The sequence below is a fragment of the Gopherus evgoodei genome, chromosome 1 (genome assembly GCF_007399415.2).
Source record: "Gopherus evgoodei ecotype Sinaloan lineage chromosome 1, rGopEvg1_v1.p, whole genome shotgun sequence".
Classification (NCBI taxonomy): Eukaryota; Metazoa; Chordata; order Testudines; family Testudinidae; genus Gopherus; species Gopherus evgoodei.
The window spans coordinates 204,922,162-204,938,238 of record NC_044322.1 but is presented as its reverse complement, the minus strand read 5'-3'; the positions used below and the strand labels follow the sequence as shown (position 1 = coordinate 204,938,238).

At 46.3% G+C, this 16,077-nt stretch overlaps 1 protein-coding gene across 1 annotated transcript in view; it reads left to right on the top strand.

The window, feature by feature from the left end:
- Window positions 1-2,430: 2,430 nt before the first annotated feature.
- Window positions 2,431-16,077, top strand: part of CCDC80 (coiled-coil domain containing 80) — a 39,276-nt gene continuing 25,629 nt past the window's right edge. The window contains exons 1-3 of the mRNA XM_030532797.1: window positions 2,431-3,086; window positions 3,500-5,424; window positions 10,300-10,456. Of these exons, the coding sequence (XP_030388657.1) occupies window positions 3,511-5,424; window positions 10,300-10,456 (2,071 nt within the window). The 5' untranslated portion in view covers window positions 2,431-3,086; window positions 3,500-3,510. The remainder of the gene's footprint in view (window positions 3,087-3,499; window positions 5,425-10,299; window positions 10,457-16,077) is intronic.

Here is a 16,077-nt window from a genome sequence, read left to right as displayed (position 1 = left end):
CCACAATGGAGGAATTCCGGCTGAGAATGTTCAGCTTCTGACTCCTAAAAATATCACCCTGGGTGTAATACTGACAGCATCTTCAATGAGAGCAGCTGTCTCACCAGATCACGAGCAGAAGGGCGGTCTATAGGGAAAGGCAAATTTCAATACTTTTCAAAGGTTCTGTTCTAATGGTTGGCCTTTGATCGCAAATCTTGGCAGGAAGGGACTTTCCCAAAAGGTGTCCAGCACTTCCTGGTCCCAGCAGAGCTGAAAATACCTTAAGAGCAGCCTTTTTTGCTATAAGATGGCATCTCAAGTCCTGGTCACTTCCAGATAATACACGGGCCACGTGGACGTGAAAACTACTGGACAGTGTTTAAATAAACTTTTCTGAATCTCCATCCATTTTTTTAGACGTTTTGAGTCAGTTCCTTAGTTTAGCCAAAACTTCCATTCATAGATTTCAAGGCCAGAAAGGACCATTATGATATAATCTGGCCTTGTCCATAACACAGAGCATACAACCTCACCCAAATATTTCTGCATCAGGCCCATAAAATCTGTTGAGTTAGAGCATTCTTGACTTAGACTTCCAGTGATGGAGAATCCACCACCTCTCTAGGTAATTTGTTCCAATAGTTAATTACCTTCCCTGTTTAAATGAGCCCACCTTAACAAGAGACCCAAATCAGCCTGTTTAGCTGATCTATGCTAATCATTATTTATATCTCCACCAATATCTGTGTCATCTTCAAATTTTACAGTACTGATAAAGATATTGAACAGGATTGGGTCAAGGACAGGTCCCTGAAGGCCCCCATTAGAAACACCCCTGCTGGATGATTACTTCCTATTTACAATTACTTTTTGAGATCTATCAGTTAACCAAGTTTTGAACTGGGCTACACTGATTTTGCTTAGTGCTAATTTTTTATCGGAATATTGTGAGAGTAAATCACATTCCTACAGATGTCTCAGCATATTAGTGTATTAGAATATACAGTTGGACAATCCCTAACTACTGCAGTCAATAGATCTGCACCAACAGATCTACATCATGACTCTGTGCCATGCATGGTGGCTTCTCCTTGGCTGAGGAAGTCTAGACAGGCAGCTCTTCTGAGCTCATCAAAAACCCTTGACATCTCACTGTGCCAGAGTTGGGAGGTCGGTGGAGTGACACAACCCTCCCAGCTCCAGCTAACCAGGGAACAACACACATGGGGCACTGGTCCAACCACCGTTGTTTGTCTCCAACACATCGCTTTGCAATAAGCTTCCCTTATTAAGCCTGATCCTGGAGGGAGTTGAGGATTAATGGCACACTGCAGGATCCAGCCCTACATCAAGAGCAACCCATGAACCACAGAAATGTAACATTGCACCCATATGAGCATAAAATAAAAGCACCAGCAATGTTTTCCATAGCACTTGCCAACTTAAAACAAAAACAAAGCAAAGAAGAGACAGAGAGAGAATGAATATGCAAATACTTTGAAACAGAGGGGGAAAGTGTAGGGTGTTTCATTTTTTTAAAAGGCCACTTAAATTTGATCAAACATCTAATCTAGAATTTGTAAATAAAACTAGGTTTTGTAAAAAGGAATTATGATGATGAGCATCATCATCTTTTCCAAATCAAAGAGCAATAGCAATGCTTCCATTCTAGTACTTTTAAGTGTTGTATATCAATTACCAATAAGTGATGTTTTACCACCTCTTGGGTATTAGTCAGCTGGTATAAATCAGCTTAGTATGTCTGTTTGCAATGGAACTATGCCAGTTCGCACCAGCTGAGGATCTGCAGTCAATAGTCAAATGTACTCTGATTTAAACCAGCTGGAGATCAAGTCTTTGCACATCTCTCTCTCTGCAAGTTTGCATCTTTTTGTTTTTGACTTGTATAATTCACACTTCTGTGAATCAAAAATTAATATAAATATGTATTTAAATTTTTTGATCCAGTTTTTAAAAATCAACTCACCCTTTGTTTGTTTGCAGATTAAAGACTACAGCAGTTGTGTATGAGAATATGAAAGAGAAATTGACTAGAAACTAAGGTGAAATTGACTGGTCTCTTTTTATTTCCAGGATTGAAATATAGAAAGTAAACAAACAGTGAAAAGGGGTGGGGGGGAAATCAGGTTTTAAAAAAAAAACTCTCAGCTTTTAACTATCCAATGTGCTGTTATTAACACCGGTAAGGAAATGAGTTTCTTAAGCATGTGATTTTTAACTTGATGGTGTCAGTTTAGTGGAATGAGAAAAGAAGACAAGGAAGGGAGGGCTGGGGGGCAGGTCAAGCCAGTATGAGAGCTTAAGGTGCTTAAAGAGTTAAGGTTGCAGTCATCCTTTTCTAAAGTGATTTATGATGATGATGTGAAACGTTTCAACCCCCTAAGAAATTTCCTCCACCCTCCCTCAGTGACTTGAAGTGGGAAGGAGGCGGTGTTCTGCTGATCTGTTAAATTCTTAGTGAAGTTTACCTCATTTCCAGTGGCGGCTGCTGTTTGAGTTTGGTTTAGAGCAGGGCTGAGATTATCCTGACATTTCTGGGATCACATCTAGCAAAAAGGAAGAAGAAAAGGAAAAGATTGGGAAAAAAAGTGAGGAGAGAAAGAGCAGGCTAAAGGGGGCTTCTTTTCTCAACATTGCATTCCTGTGTTTTGCTTCAGCCTGGAAAATATATTAATCCCAGGGCTTTTCCTCTCTGGAAACAAAGGAGCTAAACTAGAGTAAGGAGGAAAGGAGTGATTAGAAGGATCATGGAACTTTAAAAGAGAGAGATTCAGAAACAGCTGAGAGTTCACTTTTATTAGATGAAATGTGTTTCTCTGTGTGTGTGACTGATACAGAAACAAGACAGACCTGCAGGTAAATGGAGCAGCAAAGATCACAAAGGAAATTCCCTTTTGCCTCATCCCACTTCTCAAGAAGGTGAAGAAAAACAAAAAAGTAAAAGCTCCACAGTGAACCGGACATTCTCTGGAGTCTGTTTTGTTACATAAAAACCAGTGAGCTGCAGCAAAACTCCATGGCATTGCTCTCCCTCTAAAGAAAGGGCTGGGATACGTATCCTGAACAGAAACTTTCCTGAAAGGGTAAGTTTTAAGTTAAAAACAAACTCTTGGCTTACCACGTCTGTGAGCCACTGTGTGTGTGTGTGTGTGTGTGTGTATGTGTGTGTGTGTGTGTGTGTGTGTGTGATGTAAACATAATTATTGTATTTTTTTACTTATTTGGATAGATAGATAAATAGATTCATGTTATAGACTGATTATCTCATTTTTTGCCTAAATTAATCTACTCTGTGCTTTTCTAGAACTAGCCTCCAAAGTTTTTTATAGAAATACCATGACAGGACTAAGTTTTGTATTTAGTACTTTATATAACTGAAACTTCCCAGTCTATGTGTTGTTCTCTGGTCACTAAGAAAGTGCAAGATATACCTGTATATGTCTATATCTAAAATTCTACCGTTAACATTTAACTTTTCTCCTCATTTCTTTTGAAGTGGATCGCACAATGAACTGGACACTCATTCTGAGTTTAGCCATGCTGTGGGCAACATGGCTAGTGTGTGACTCTGAGAAGACCGTGAGGCTAGCAGAAAGAGGGAGCCATGGAATTAGTTACTTGCCTTTCTCTCAAAGGGCTAGTAATGGATCGCTCTCCTTCCTGAGAAGGTCGGAGGCATCCCAGAGGAGTTGGACACCTTCACTGGGAAATCTCCAACGTCCTGTTGCCAAGAGGGATACTCCGGCATCAAAAAATGTACAATCTGACCTGCTGCGAGATGAAGTGGCAGCCCAGGCCAGGAACATCAGGGCCAGAGTAAGGCAGACACAGAGACACACCACTGCGTCCAAACATCCCCAGCCTCAGATGATCAAGGACGAGGGGAAGTCTGCCGTGTCTCGGTCACGGATTGTACGTTTCCCTTCAGGGTTCAGTTCTCCCAATGTCCTGGCCAGCTTTGCTGGCAAGAACAGAGTCTGGGTCATCTCTGCCCCTCATGCCTCTGAAGGCTACTACCGGCTCATGATGAGCCTGCTTAAGAGCGATGTCTACTGCGAACTGGCCGAGAGGCACATCCAGCAGATTGTATTGTTCCATGAGGAAGGGCAGGAAGGAGGGAAAGCCAGGAGGATAACCAGTGAAGGGAAAATCCTGGAACAACCTCTAGATCCCAGCCTCATCCCTAAGCTCATGAGCTTTCTGAAACTGGAGAAGGGGAAATTTGGCATGGTGCTGCTGAAGAAGACTCTACAGGTGGAGGAAAGGTATCCTTACCCTGTAAGGCTAGAGGCCATGTACGAAGTCATCGATCAGAGCCCCATCAGGAAAATTGAGAAGATGAGGCAGAAGGGCTTCATCCAGAAATGCAAAGCTGCCGGAGTGGAGGGGCAAGTGGTGGAGGAAAGTAACAATGGTGGCAGCACCAGACCTACATCAAGTGGTGGACAAGTCCAGCTGTCGGTAAGGAAGGAGGAGCCAAGGAGAAGCAATGCTCAGCCAACAAGGAGCAAAACAGTGAGGAAACTAATCACAACCACAGTGGCTCCTCCTCCCCCTACAACAAGGGCCATCACCCTTCCTCCCACAACCACCACTACCCAGGCAACCACCCGCACGATGATGATGCCGAGCAGACCTATCACCACAGTCACATCCCTTCCAACCACTCAGAGAACTTGGGCCCCAAAGTCACACACCACTTCCAACTATGATAGGCTGCCCACAGCGCCTGAGGTAACTGCCCCGCGGGGAACAGCCACTGATGATTTCTACTCCCCTGTGTGGAATGAGAACCGCAGAGATAGGCAGCATGGTCACCCGGAGAGACACCCAGTAGCCACCCGGAGACCTGGCAAAGTTGCCAGCTACAACAGCTACACAGAGGCTCCCCCGGCCACCCCAGAGCACTACACGAGGGCAAACGCAGGTAGATTTAGAGACAACCGTACAGACCGGAAGGACTATATACACCGGGATCCCAGTGTCACGCCAGGCCAACACAAACCAGCGAAAGCCAAGCCACCTAAAAAGAGAACTCAGGAAAAGATCCTGAGCAATGAATATGAGGATAAATATGACCCGAGCAGGCCTGCTGTTCCCCACTTGGAGCAGGAGATCACAGCAGGGAATGTCCCGCCAAAGAAAGGGAAAGAGACAAAGAAGCATGACCGACCAGACAAGCCTGAGAAGAAGAAGAAAAAGGAGCGACCAGACAAGCTGCAGAAGAGCGAGAAGCAGGCCAAGAAGGACAAAGCTGAGAAGAAGAACAAGCAGGACAAAGACCGCAGCAAGAAGAACAAGAAGGGGAGCAGGACTGAGAATGAGGGCCACCTGAAGCCAAACACAAAGCCTTTTGTTCAGCCCTCCAGGAAATCGGTGACAAACCTCCTGGATTTTTTTGAAGGCAAACGGCGACTCATTGTAAGTAGCATGTTCCTGAGCATTATCACCTTACCCATTAAAATAATTCTCCCCCCTAGTGAGACTGTAGTGAATGGGAAATCTGGGGTGGGGTTATTTTTTTTAACATTGTTTTTTAAAATGGCGGTGAAAGGTACCAGTCTGACAGCTTTGGAGACAAAGGCCTCCAGTGGGGAAGCTTGCATCACTGCCCTCTGCACTGTGCCTGTTCTTAACCTTGCATTGGTGGGACTCTCTCTCGGGGCAAAAGGGGAGTTCATCATCCATGGCCCATTCACTCCTTGACCTTCTGCTGCAACAGCCAATAAAGGGCACCAATCATGTTGGCATCTTTGATATGGTGGACAGCTGTCTGAGAGGAGTTGGACCGGAGCCTTCTCATTCGCTTTGCATGGGCTACCGAACAGCCATCATTGTTTTGGCTCTGTACGGTGATGGGCTCTATATCTGGGAATATTAATGAAATGAGGTTGCAATGTGGGTTTTGTCCATCAACCAAATTGGAATGCTTGCTGGTGTTACCACTACCCTCTACATTCCAGTTCCCAGCATGCTCTGCCAGCTGACATCTGTTTCATAGCGATGCTAGTGTCCAACCTCTGGAAACAGGTCAAGTGGTTGGGGGCACTGCTTATGGGCATGTGTGAGCATGCATATGTGCACACATGCCTGCGCGTATACAGGCTGAAGGTAGAATTTTCAAAGATGCCATTAATTTCTGATGGGAATTGGGCATTCAGTTTTCTCTGGCGAGCCCACCCTATGCTAGTTTAATTACAACAGGCTCTTCGGGTGAGGTTCCAAGGCTTAGAAACTGAGCACAGCCTGGAGCTGCTTCTCCCAGGGTTTAATAATATTGTATGTTTTTCCATTGTATGTATCTAAAAACATTTCACCTGTGAAAGGGAACAATTTAGCCCCAGTTCAAATGATTTCTTTGGTAGGCAGCATTCGCTTTAAAGGTTCATTTTGAAAAGTAGCTCTTTGAAAAATAGCATTGTGGGAGCTCTTCATTCAGTCTCATAGGTTAGCTCAGTTTACAGGGATTTTCCAGTGGCCAGTGTCACCAACAGCACCAGGGCTCCAAAATCCAGCCAGGCTCTTCCTGCCCCTTATACCATTGCCTGTAACAAAGATTCTGCCATGGGAGTTCAGTTGATAGTTCCGCTGATGATGCATGAGACAGCACAGAATCCAACTTTCTCTCCCCTAGTTGTATTAGCTCTGCAGGGCTAACAGGAATAAATGTGCTAGCGCAGTGGTTCTCAAACCAGGGCCGCGGCTTCTTCAGGGAAAGCCCCTGGTGGGCTGAGACGGTTTGTTTACCTGCCGCATCCACAGGTTCGGCTGATCACGGCTCCCACTGGCTGCAGTTCACCGCTCCAGCCCAATGGGGGCTGCAGGAAGGGCGGCCAGTACGTCCCTTGGCCCGTGCCGCTTTCTGCAGCCCCCATTGGCCTGGAGTGGAGAACCACAGCCAGTGGGAGCCGCGATCAGCCAAATCTGTGGACGCGGCAGGTAAACAAACTGGCCCGGCCCACCAAGGCTTTCCCTGAACAAATGATGGCCCTAGTTTGAGAACCACTGTACTAGGGAGAGAGAGAGATCCAAACCAAAACAGCAGATTTGAAAAGCATTGAATTTTGGAAACAGGGAGGAGGCCATTTGTTTGAAAAAAACCTGACCCGGGGAATCTGAATTTTGCAAATGACCCTGGTCTTAATACTTGGCCAAACCAAGACCGCAGATCAGAACTGCCCTGAAGTTTAGGGTCTTTGAAACCTCGCTTTAGTTCTGAATGTTGTGGCTTCCAAAAATTAGTGTCACATCAGGCCAAAAAAAGTGACGAGTACAGAAGAGAAATCACAGAAGCTAGACAGCCACTGCTTTCCTCACCAAGGACCATGGTGACTCATCACTCAGTCTGAAATTTGAATCTCCTGATATCAGATCACTTCTCAGCTGGAGCTCAGAAATGAAATGAGTCGTCCAGCCTCGAGTAGTCGGGCCGGAACAGGCTTCAGGCAAACACTGCTACCAAGCTGCATTAGAATTTGTCACAGTCCGATACTTACTACTAGTAGTCTCCTCCTTCTGGAAGCTAGATTCATTATGCAGTAGTCATTGATGGAGGTGATGTTGGAGATACAGCACATGGCTCTGCCTTTGTTTTATGTGACACATGCACAAGGTAAATTAAAGGTAACTGAAATCTGGATCTACTGACATTTCAGGCCCCTTAAAATAAAAACCACCTTTCTTTGCACCCTTTCTCTTGTACCCTTTTCCCCAAGCAGACTTTTCTATCCAGCTCAGCTATCTCTTCCTCTCGGGTCCAATTCTCCCAGTCAGTTGCCCCAGATGTACAGTTCTCTTACATTCCAGAGTCCTTGATCTTCCTCCCAAAAGGATCAGCTCAGGCTTCTCTAGTATCAGCTCTGCCTGTGCTGTTTCCCACTGCTCTGCTACACTGTTCCCTTTGGGCCACTCGGATGACAGGGCCTGGCTCCAAAAGATCCTGTCTCAATCCTCCCCACAAACGTGAAGTTAGAGAGAAAATTGCTGCTTATAGTGGTTCAACCAGCCACTTCATGGGCCGGGTTAAGTGCTACAACTGGCTAAACAGAGACCTGGACTCAAATTGCAGATTCTGATCTGAATTTCAAACGTCCAAAAGTTTGTAGGGTGTTCAGAGCAAGGGCTTTGGTTCATCCCTTAATAGATATAGGGTACTGCTGTAATATCTGTATCCACATCTTGATCTGGATTTTGAAACCCCACCCTGGTTCAGATCTGTGGTCAGAAAGTTTTGCCTGAGGGAGTTTGGTTTTTGTATGTTATTCTGTGGTGATGAAGTGGAGACTGAGGGTCTGTATGTAGCATTTCATTCACACACACAGAGGACATAGGCAAGTAGCAGTTATAATGCAACCTAAAATTAAACCAATAAGTAAATCCCTGTTTGTTTTGCAGAGAATGCCAGGCTATTTTAAAGCTATGATTTGAGGTTTTCTTTGCCTCTGAAATGCTTCCCACTTTATCTGACAAGATTTCCCAGAGTGAGACATATTCGTTGCTCACTTATACCCATACAGTTACACTAGGCCAAATTTTGCATTCAGATCCACACACTGGCTATAAAACTGGGCGCAGAACCTGGCTCGTTTTCTGGTACTTATTTGAGTTCTCAAAATATTTAAAATACTTCTTTGTAAGCATTTTACTGCAACTTTAAAATAACACGACTTGTGCTATAGATTAGTAATCAAATCGTCTTGTGTTCATATAACCTCTATGGGCCTGATTCTCATTTACACTAAAGCACTTTTTCATCACCAGGGTGATGTAAAAGAGCCTCAGTATAAACGAGACTCAGGCCCTATAGCCCTATAGCTCGTCCTTGTAACTGAACATACTGATAAACTGTATTTATAAAGCATGTTTCATAAAAAGTATCCCAGAAAGCCTTACACAGTTAAGACACTATTATGTATTGTGATAAGCCTAAACCACAAAATCTGGCTCCAGATTTCAACTCCCCCAATGTTCAGCGGAGTTGGGATCTGGGGATTTTGGACAGTCTAGCTCTAGTTAGAACTATTCTGTTTCAAGTGGATGCAGGATTCTCCTCCACTTCCCATCCTAAACTGTTGTGTGGTGTTGCTGTATAGTTAAACAGCTGTCATCTCACCTCCCACACCTGCATCTTTTGGAAAACACTTGAGGAGGCATTGGTGTGAACCTAAGATATTTTTATTCTACTGTAATCATTTCCTCCTGCCGCACCCCCCACCACTTTACATATCTTCCCCCTCCCTCCTCGCTCAACAAATTAAATAAGGCCTACAAGTGGGAATTTCCAAGTATTTTTGGCTAAATATGAGGTAGGTGGTGCCTGGATCTAATGCAGCCATGCAAGTGACTAGAGAGACCACATTAGATACGTCTGGAATATGGGCACAGAGGAAAAAGAAAGGGCTGTGGCTTAGATCGGCGGTTGGCAATCTTCGGCATGCTGCCCATCAGGGTAATCTGTTGGCAGGCTGCAAGACATTTTGTTTACATTGGCTGTTCACAGGCACGGCCCCCTGCAGCTCCCAGTGGCCATGGTTTGCCGTTCCCGGCCAATGGGAGCTGCGCCAAGTGGCAGCCAGCATGTCCCTGGAGCTCACGCCGCTTCCCACAGCTCCCTTTGGCTGGGAATGGTGAACCGCGGCCACTCAGAGGTGCGAGGGGGAGTGCCTGCGGACGGTCAATGTAAACAAAATGTCTTGCAGCCCGTCAGTGGATTACCCTGATAGGCCGCGTGCCAAAGGTTGCTGACCCCTGGCTCAGATCCTCAAAGGTATTTAGGCACATAACTCCCATTGAAATCAGTGGGAGCTAGGCACCTCAATACCTTTGATGATCTGACACTATGTACCCAGTGTTCCTGCCTCTACAAACAAATGGATGTGAGGGTGGGTCGGCCTACCTACTCCCGCCTCGATGGGTTGGGCTGGAAAACTGACTGGATTCAGAAAGGCAAAGATGTAAGAGGGGAGTATGTTGTTCCTAGTAAAGTCTGTAGCAACTTACTTTTCTCCTGCCAGCACAACAGGGGAGCACCAGAGCGACTGTGTCTTGGAGGGCTGTCTCTGGGGCTATTCCTCTAGCTGACCTATCACCTTTTGCTCAGGGCTGAGCCTAAAGACAAAATCTATCCCTAAACAAATAAATGTAAGTTCCTGAGCTGCTGGCTATTGTGTGGAAAAGAAAAGTCAAGGGGCAAGGACTAAGATACTCTTCTGCTTTGGAGAGCTGCTCCTCTGACATAGGGGCTCGCTATGGCTTTGTTCCAAAACTAATCAACTCTTTGTCTCTGCCATCCCCTAGCTGATCACAACACCTAAGGCCGACAACACCATGTACGTGCAACAGCGAGACGAATACCTGGAGAGTTTCTGCAAGATGGCCACAAGGAAAATCTCAGTCATCACAATTTTTGGCACCATGAACAACAGCAGCATGAAGATTGACCACTTTCAACTAGGTTCATTTTTTTACATATTTATTTCTCTCCTGTCTCTTTTTTTAAGGTGGGCCGAACATGGTAGAGGGAAGGGAGAAACCCAGCTGGGGTTAAAGTCTAAGAGAAATCCTTTGTTGTGGCAACTTCCCTCCGCCTACTGTCCGCACTTTGTATTTACATAGCTGTCTCTGGTATTTCCCATGTTTAGGTTTCCAGCACTGTGAAGTGAAAAGTGTGGTAGTTTCTAATGCCAGCGAAAGAGTAGAAAGCAGAAAAGTGTGACCAGGGGAGGGCAGGGTGATCATTTGGTTCAGGCCTGTAGACATCTCACATATCCATCTCTTTGGGGAACTGAATAGTTACATGTCCGTGATATCACTGGATTTGTTTTGCAGACCATCAGCAGCAAGTGGCTGGCTACAGCCTATTAGGCTGTAAGAACTGCCACAATAAATTGGCCAGTGTCACAAACAGGAGTCATTTCACAACAGAGGGGGAACTTGGTTTTGATTAAATAAAAAGTTACTCACAACTCAGACCAACCCAATTCCCATTCTGAAGTTCCAAATGGTTCCCTTCCTGTTGCTGAACGTTACATTTTCTCCTCTCTTTGCACTTGGTTTGGTTGGAACAGATTTGGAAGCACCCTTCCAAAATGCCATGCAAAATGCTTTCCTCACACATATGGGCTAAAACCAGGACAGACAGGAAATCTTACTAGACAGCTATTGTGTCAGAGTTCCTTCCCTTCTCTGAATCAGCTCTCTCCTCTCTAGCAAATGTCTGACTTTTAGCATGCCCACAGAATGAGTGTTCTCAGGCATGGTCATTGTAAGGGTGTGCTTTTCATTATTTCCCCCACTCTGTTAAACATGTTTTGCCTAGATATGGACCCCAACCAAACAGTGCAAAAATTTGGGGAAGGAAGTTTGAATCTGGTGCTGAGCGCAGCTTTAGTTTACTTATTGTGGTGCGGATATTCTTTTGGATATCTGGAGCCTTTTCATTCGCTTAGAAGAGGCTCAAGCAAACGTGCTTTCTTTACTCATAAAGCAATGTACAACCAGCCTGGCTACTGTCGGTGGCTGGTGTAAAGTTGTTCAGCTCATGGTATTATGCACCATCCCAACTGTGGGGGCAAAAGACATATCTGGCTTTAAGACTAAGCTTGATAAGTTTATGGAAGGGATGGTATGATGGGATAGCCTAATTTTGGCAATTGATCTTTGATTATCAGCAGATAAGTATGCCCAGTGGTCGGTGATGGGATGTTGGATGGGATGGGATCTGAGTTACTGCAGAGAATTCTTTTCTGATGGCTGGCTGGTGAGTCTTGCCCACATGCTCAGGGTTTAGCTGATCGCCATATTTGGGGTCAGGAAGGAATTTTCCTCCGGGGCAGATTGGCAGAGACCCTGGTGGTTTTTCACCTTCCTCTGCAGCATGGTGCATGTGTCACTTGCTGGTGGATTCTCTGCAGCTTGAGGTCTTCAAACCACAATTTGAAGACTTCAATAACTTGGATATAGGTTAGGGGTTTGTTATAGAAGTGGATGGGTAGGGTTCTGTGGCCTGCTTTGTGCAGGGGGTTGGACTAGATGATCACATTGGTCCCTTCTGACCCTAGAGTCTATGAGTCTATAACTGTCAGTGAATAAACCCAAGGTTCTTCTAAATACTTTGTTCAGCCCATGCATATTCCACTAAGCAACTAAACCAGCTACACACACCCTCTGCTGCCTTCTTCAAAGGGGGCATCTTCAAAGCGCCAAATGAGAGCTAGGTATCCAATTCCCTTAGGCAGCTTTGCAAATCTGAGGGTAGGTCTACACTACGGGATTATTCCGATTTTACATAAACTGGTTTTATAAAACAGATTGTATAAAGTTGAGTGCACGCAGCCACACTAAGCACATTAATTCGACAGTGTGCGTCCATGGTCCGAGGCTAGCATCGATTTCTGGAGCATTGCACTGTGGGTAGCTATCCCGTAGCTATCCCATAGTTCCCGCAGTCTCCCCCGCTCCTTGGAATTCTGGGTTGAGAGCCCAGTGCCTGATGGGGCAAAAAATCATTGTCACGGGTGGTTCTGGGTACAGCCTCACCCCTTCCTTCCTGAAAGCAGCAGACAACCATTTCGCGCCTTTTTTCCTGGGCAAACTGTGCAAACGCCATAGCACAGCAAGCATGGACCCTGCTCAGATCAATACCGCAATAGTGGACGTTGTAAACACCTCGCACATTCTCGTGCAGTCTATGCTGAACCGGGACCTGCAAAGCCAGGCGAGGAAGAGGCGGCGGCTACGGCAGCGCGACGATGAGAGTGATGAGGTCATGGACATAGAATTATCTCATACCGTGGACCCCTGCACTTTGGAGATCCTGCTGGTAATGGGGCAGGTTCTAGCCATTGAACACCGATTTTGGGCCTGGGAAACAAGCACAGACTGGTGGGACCGCATAGTTTTGCAGGTGTGGGACGATTCGCAGTGGCTGCGAAATGTTCGCATGCGTAAGGGCACTTTCATGGAACTTTGTGACTTGCTTTCCCCTGTCCTGAAACGCCATAATACCAAGATGAGAGCAGCCCTCACAGTGGAGAAGCGAGTGGCAATAGCCCTCTGAAAGCTTGCAACACGAGACAGCTACCGGTCAGTCAGGAATCAATTTGCAGTGGGAAAATCTACAGTGGGGGCTGCTGTGATGCAAGTAGCCAAAGCAATCATTAAGCTGCTGCTACGAAAGGTTGTGACTCTGGGAAACATGCAGATCATAGTGGATGGCTTTGCTGCAATGGGATTCCCTAAATGTGGGGGGGGCGATAGATGGAACCCATATCCCTATCTTGGCACCGGAGCACCAGGGCACCCAGTACATAAACCACAAGGGGTACTTTTCAATGGTGCTGCAAACACTGGTGGATCACAAGGGACGTTTCACCATCTTCCACGTGGGATGGCCAGGAAGGGTTCATGACGCTCGCGTCTTCAGAAGCACTGCTCTGTTTAAACTGCTGCAGCAAGGGAATTACTTCCAAGACCAGAAAATAACAGTTGGGGATGTTGAAATGTCTATAGTTATCCTGGGGGACCCAGCCTACCCCTTGATGCCATGGCTCATGAAGCCATACACAGGCAGCCTGGACAGTGATCAGGAGCTGTTCAATTACAGGCTGAGCAAGTGCAGGATGGTGGTAGAATGTGCATTTGGCCATTTAAAGGCGCACTGGCGCACATTACTGACTCACTCAGACCTCAGCCAAACCAATGTCCCCTTTGTTATTGCTGCTTGCTGTGTGCTCCACAATCTCTGTGAGAGTAAGGGGGAGACCTTCATGGCGGGGTGGGAGGCTGAGGCAAATCACCTGGCCGCTGATTACACGCAGCCAGATGCCAGCAGCAGAAGCCAACCCCCCCATCCAATTCTCTAGGATGATTGCTTTACCCCTCCCCCCACTGCTTGGCTGGTATCATGGAAGATCACTGCTAATCACCCCCCTTTCCGCCCCCCATCGCGTGGCTGGTAGCTGGGACGATTCCTGCTAGCCAAACGCAAAAAAGCTTAGCGCTATCCTTCCTCCCCTCCCCCCCCTTGGCTACGTGCAAGGAAGGATTTCTTTTAAGCAACAGCCCAGTAGGAAAATGGCCATCTCTGTCCCCTTAATTAAATTCCTGAATTTCAACCAGGTTACCATGAATGATATCACTCTGCTGAGGATAACAGAGTGAGATAAAGAACGGATGTTTCTTGAATGCCAGCAATCACTGGGACCATACACAGCTATGCTTTGTCATGCAATGATACCCGATTACTTGCTACATGCATGGCATGGTAAAGTGTCCTACCATGGTGGACGGAACAAGGCTGCCTTGCCCAGAAACCTTCTGCAAAGGCTTTTGGAGTACCTCCAGGAGCGCTTCATGGAGATGTCCCTGGAGAATTTCCGCTCCATCCCCAGACATGTTAACAAACTTTTCCAGTAACTTTACTGGCCACAAATGCATCCCAAGCCCTCATGGCAAATCAATCATTAAAAAACGCTTGCTTTTAAACCATGTTTTATATTTACAAAGGTACACTCACCAGAGGTCACTTCCATGGCTTCACTGTCTGGGCTAGTGGGTTGGGAGGCCTGGGAGGGTAATTCTGTCTGAGCTACAAAAAGCTCCTGGCTGTTGGGGCTAATGGAGTGCTGTGTGCTCGCTGCAAGGTCATCCTCCTCTTCCTCCTCCTCCTCCTCATCTTCCCCCTCTGCAGAATCCTCAGCCATGGTTGAGATTACAACTCCCACCTCGGAATCCACAGACAGGGATGGGGTAGTGGTGGCGCAGCCCCCTAAAATTGCATGCAGCTCAGCATAGGAGTGGCATGTTTTCCGCCCTGACCCGGACCTTCCATTTGCTTCTTTGGTTTTCTGGTAGGCTTGTCTGAGCTCCTTAACTTTCACTCTGCACTGCACTGAGCCCCTGGTGTGGCCTTTGGTCATCATAGCCTTGGAAATTTTTTCAAATATTTTTTCATTTCATCTTTTGGAACGGAGTTCTGTTAGCTCTGAATCCTCTCCCCATATAGCGATCAGATCCAGTACCTCCTGTGCAGTCCATGCTGGTGCTCTTTTTCGATTCTCAGGAGACTGCATTGCTACCTGTGCTGATGAGCTCTGTGTGGTCACCTGTGCTGATCAGAGCTCCACGCTGGCCAAACAGGAAATGAAATTCAAAAGTTCGCGGGACTTTTCCTGTATACCTGGCCAGTGCATCCGAGTTCAGACTGCTGTCCAGAGCAGTCACAGTGGTGCACTGTGGGATACTGCCCAGAGGCCAATACCATCGATTTGTGGCCACACTAACCCTAATCCGATATGGTAATACCGATTTTAGCGCTACTCCTCTCGTCGGGGAGGAGTACAGAAACCGATTTAAAGAGCCCTTTATATTGATATAAAGGGCCTCGTAATGTGGACGGATGCTGCTAAAATCGGTTTAAATGCGTAGTGTAGACCAGGCCTGAGTGTACAAATTCAGGTCCTGATGCAAAGCCCACTGAACTCTGGGAGTTTTTCTGTTGACTTCAGTGGGTTTTGGACCAGGTCCTTAGTTCCCAGTCCAGCAAAACACTTAAGCTTATGTGTAACTTTAAATATGTGAATAGTCCCATTGATGTCAAGTAGGGCTACTCCAGGGGTGTAGTCCTGAATGAACAAGTACTGGTACTATCAGAATACCCCAAGCATGGGAACACTCCTGCCAGCATGGCCTCGGACGCACAGAGCGTACAAGGTCACACTGTGCAGAGGATGCAATTTTGCTCTACAAAATGGTATCCCCTATAGGCCATGACCTCAGACGCACAGCACATGCGAGGTCATGCTGTGTGTAGGATGCCATTTGAGAACAAAATGGTGTCCCCCATGTGGCAGAAGTGCCAGTATGTCATTTCAGCGCAATCAGGCCCCACTATAGCACAGGGCTGCTCTATGCTTAAAGTTACACATGGGTTTATGTGCTTTGCTGGATTGCAGCTTTTGAAGAGGTTGTATAGAAACTATTGCTCTTTCTCATAGCTCTGCCACATCAAACCCAGTTTCCTTTGGAAGTTTAGCTGTTTCTCCAAACTTCTTGGGTAAGGGAGTCTGGCTGGAA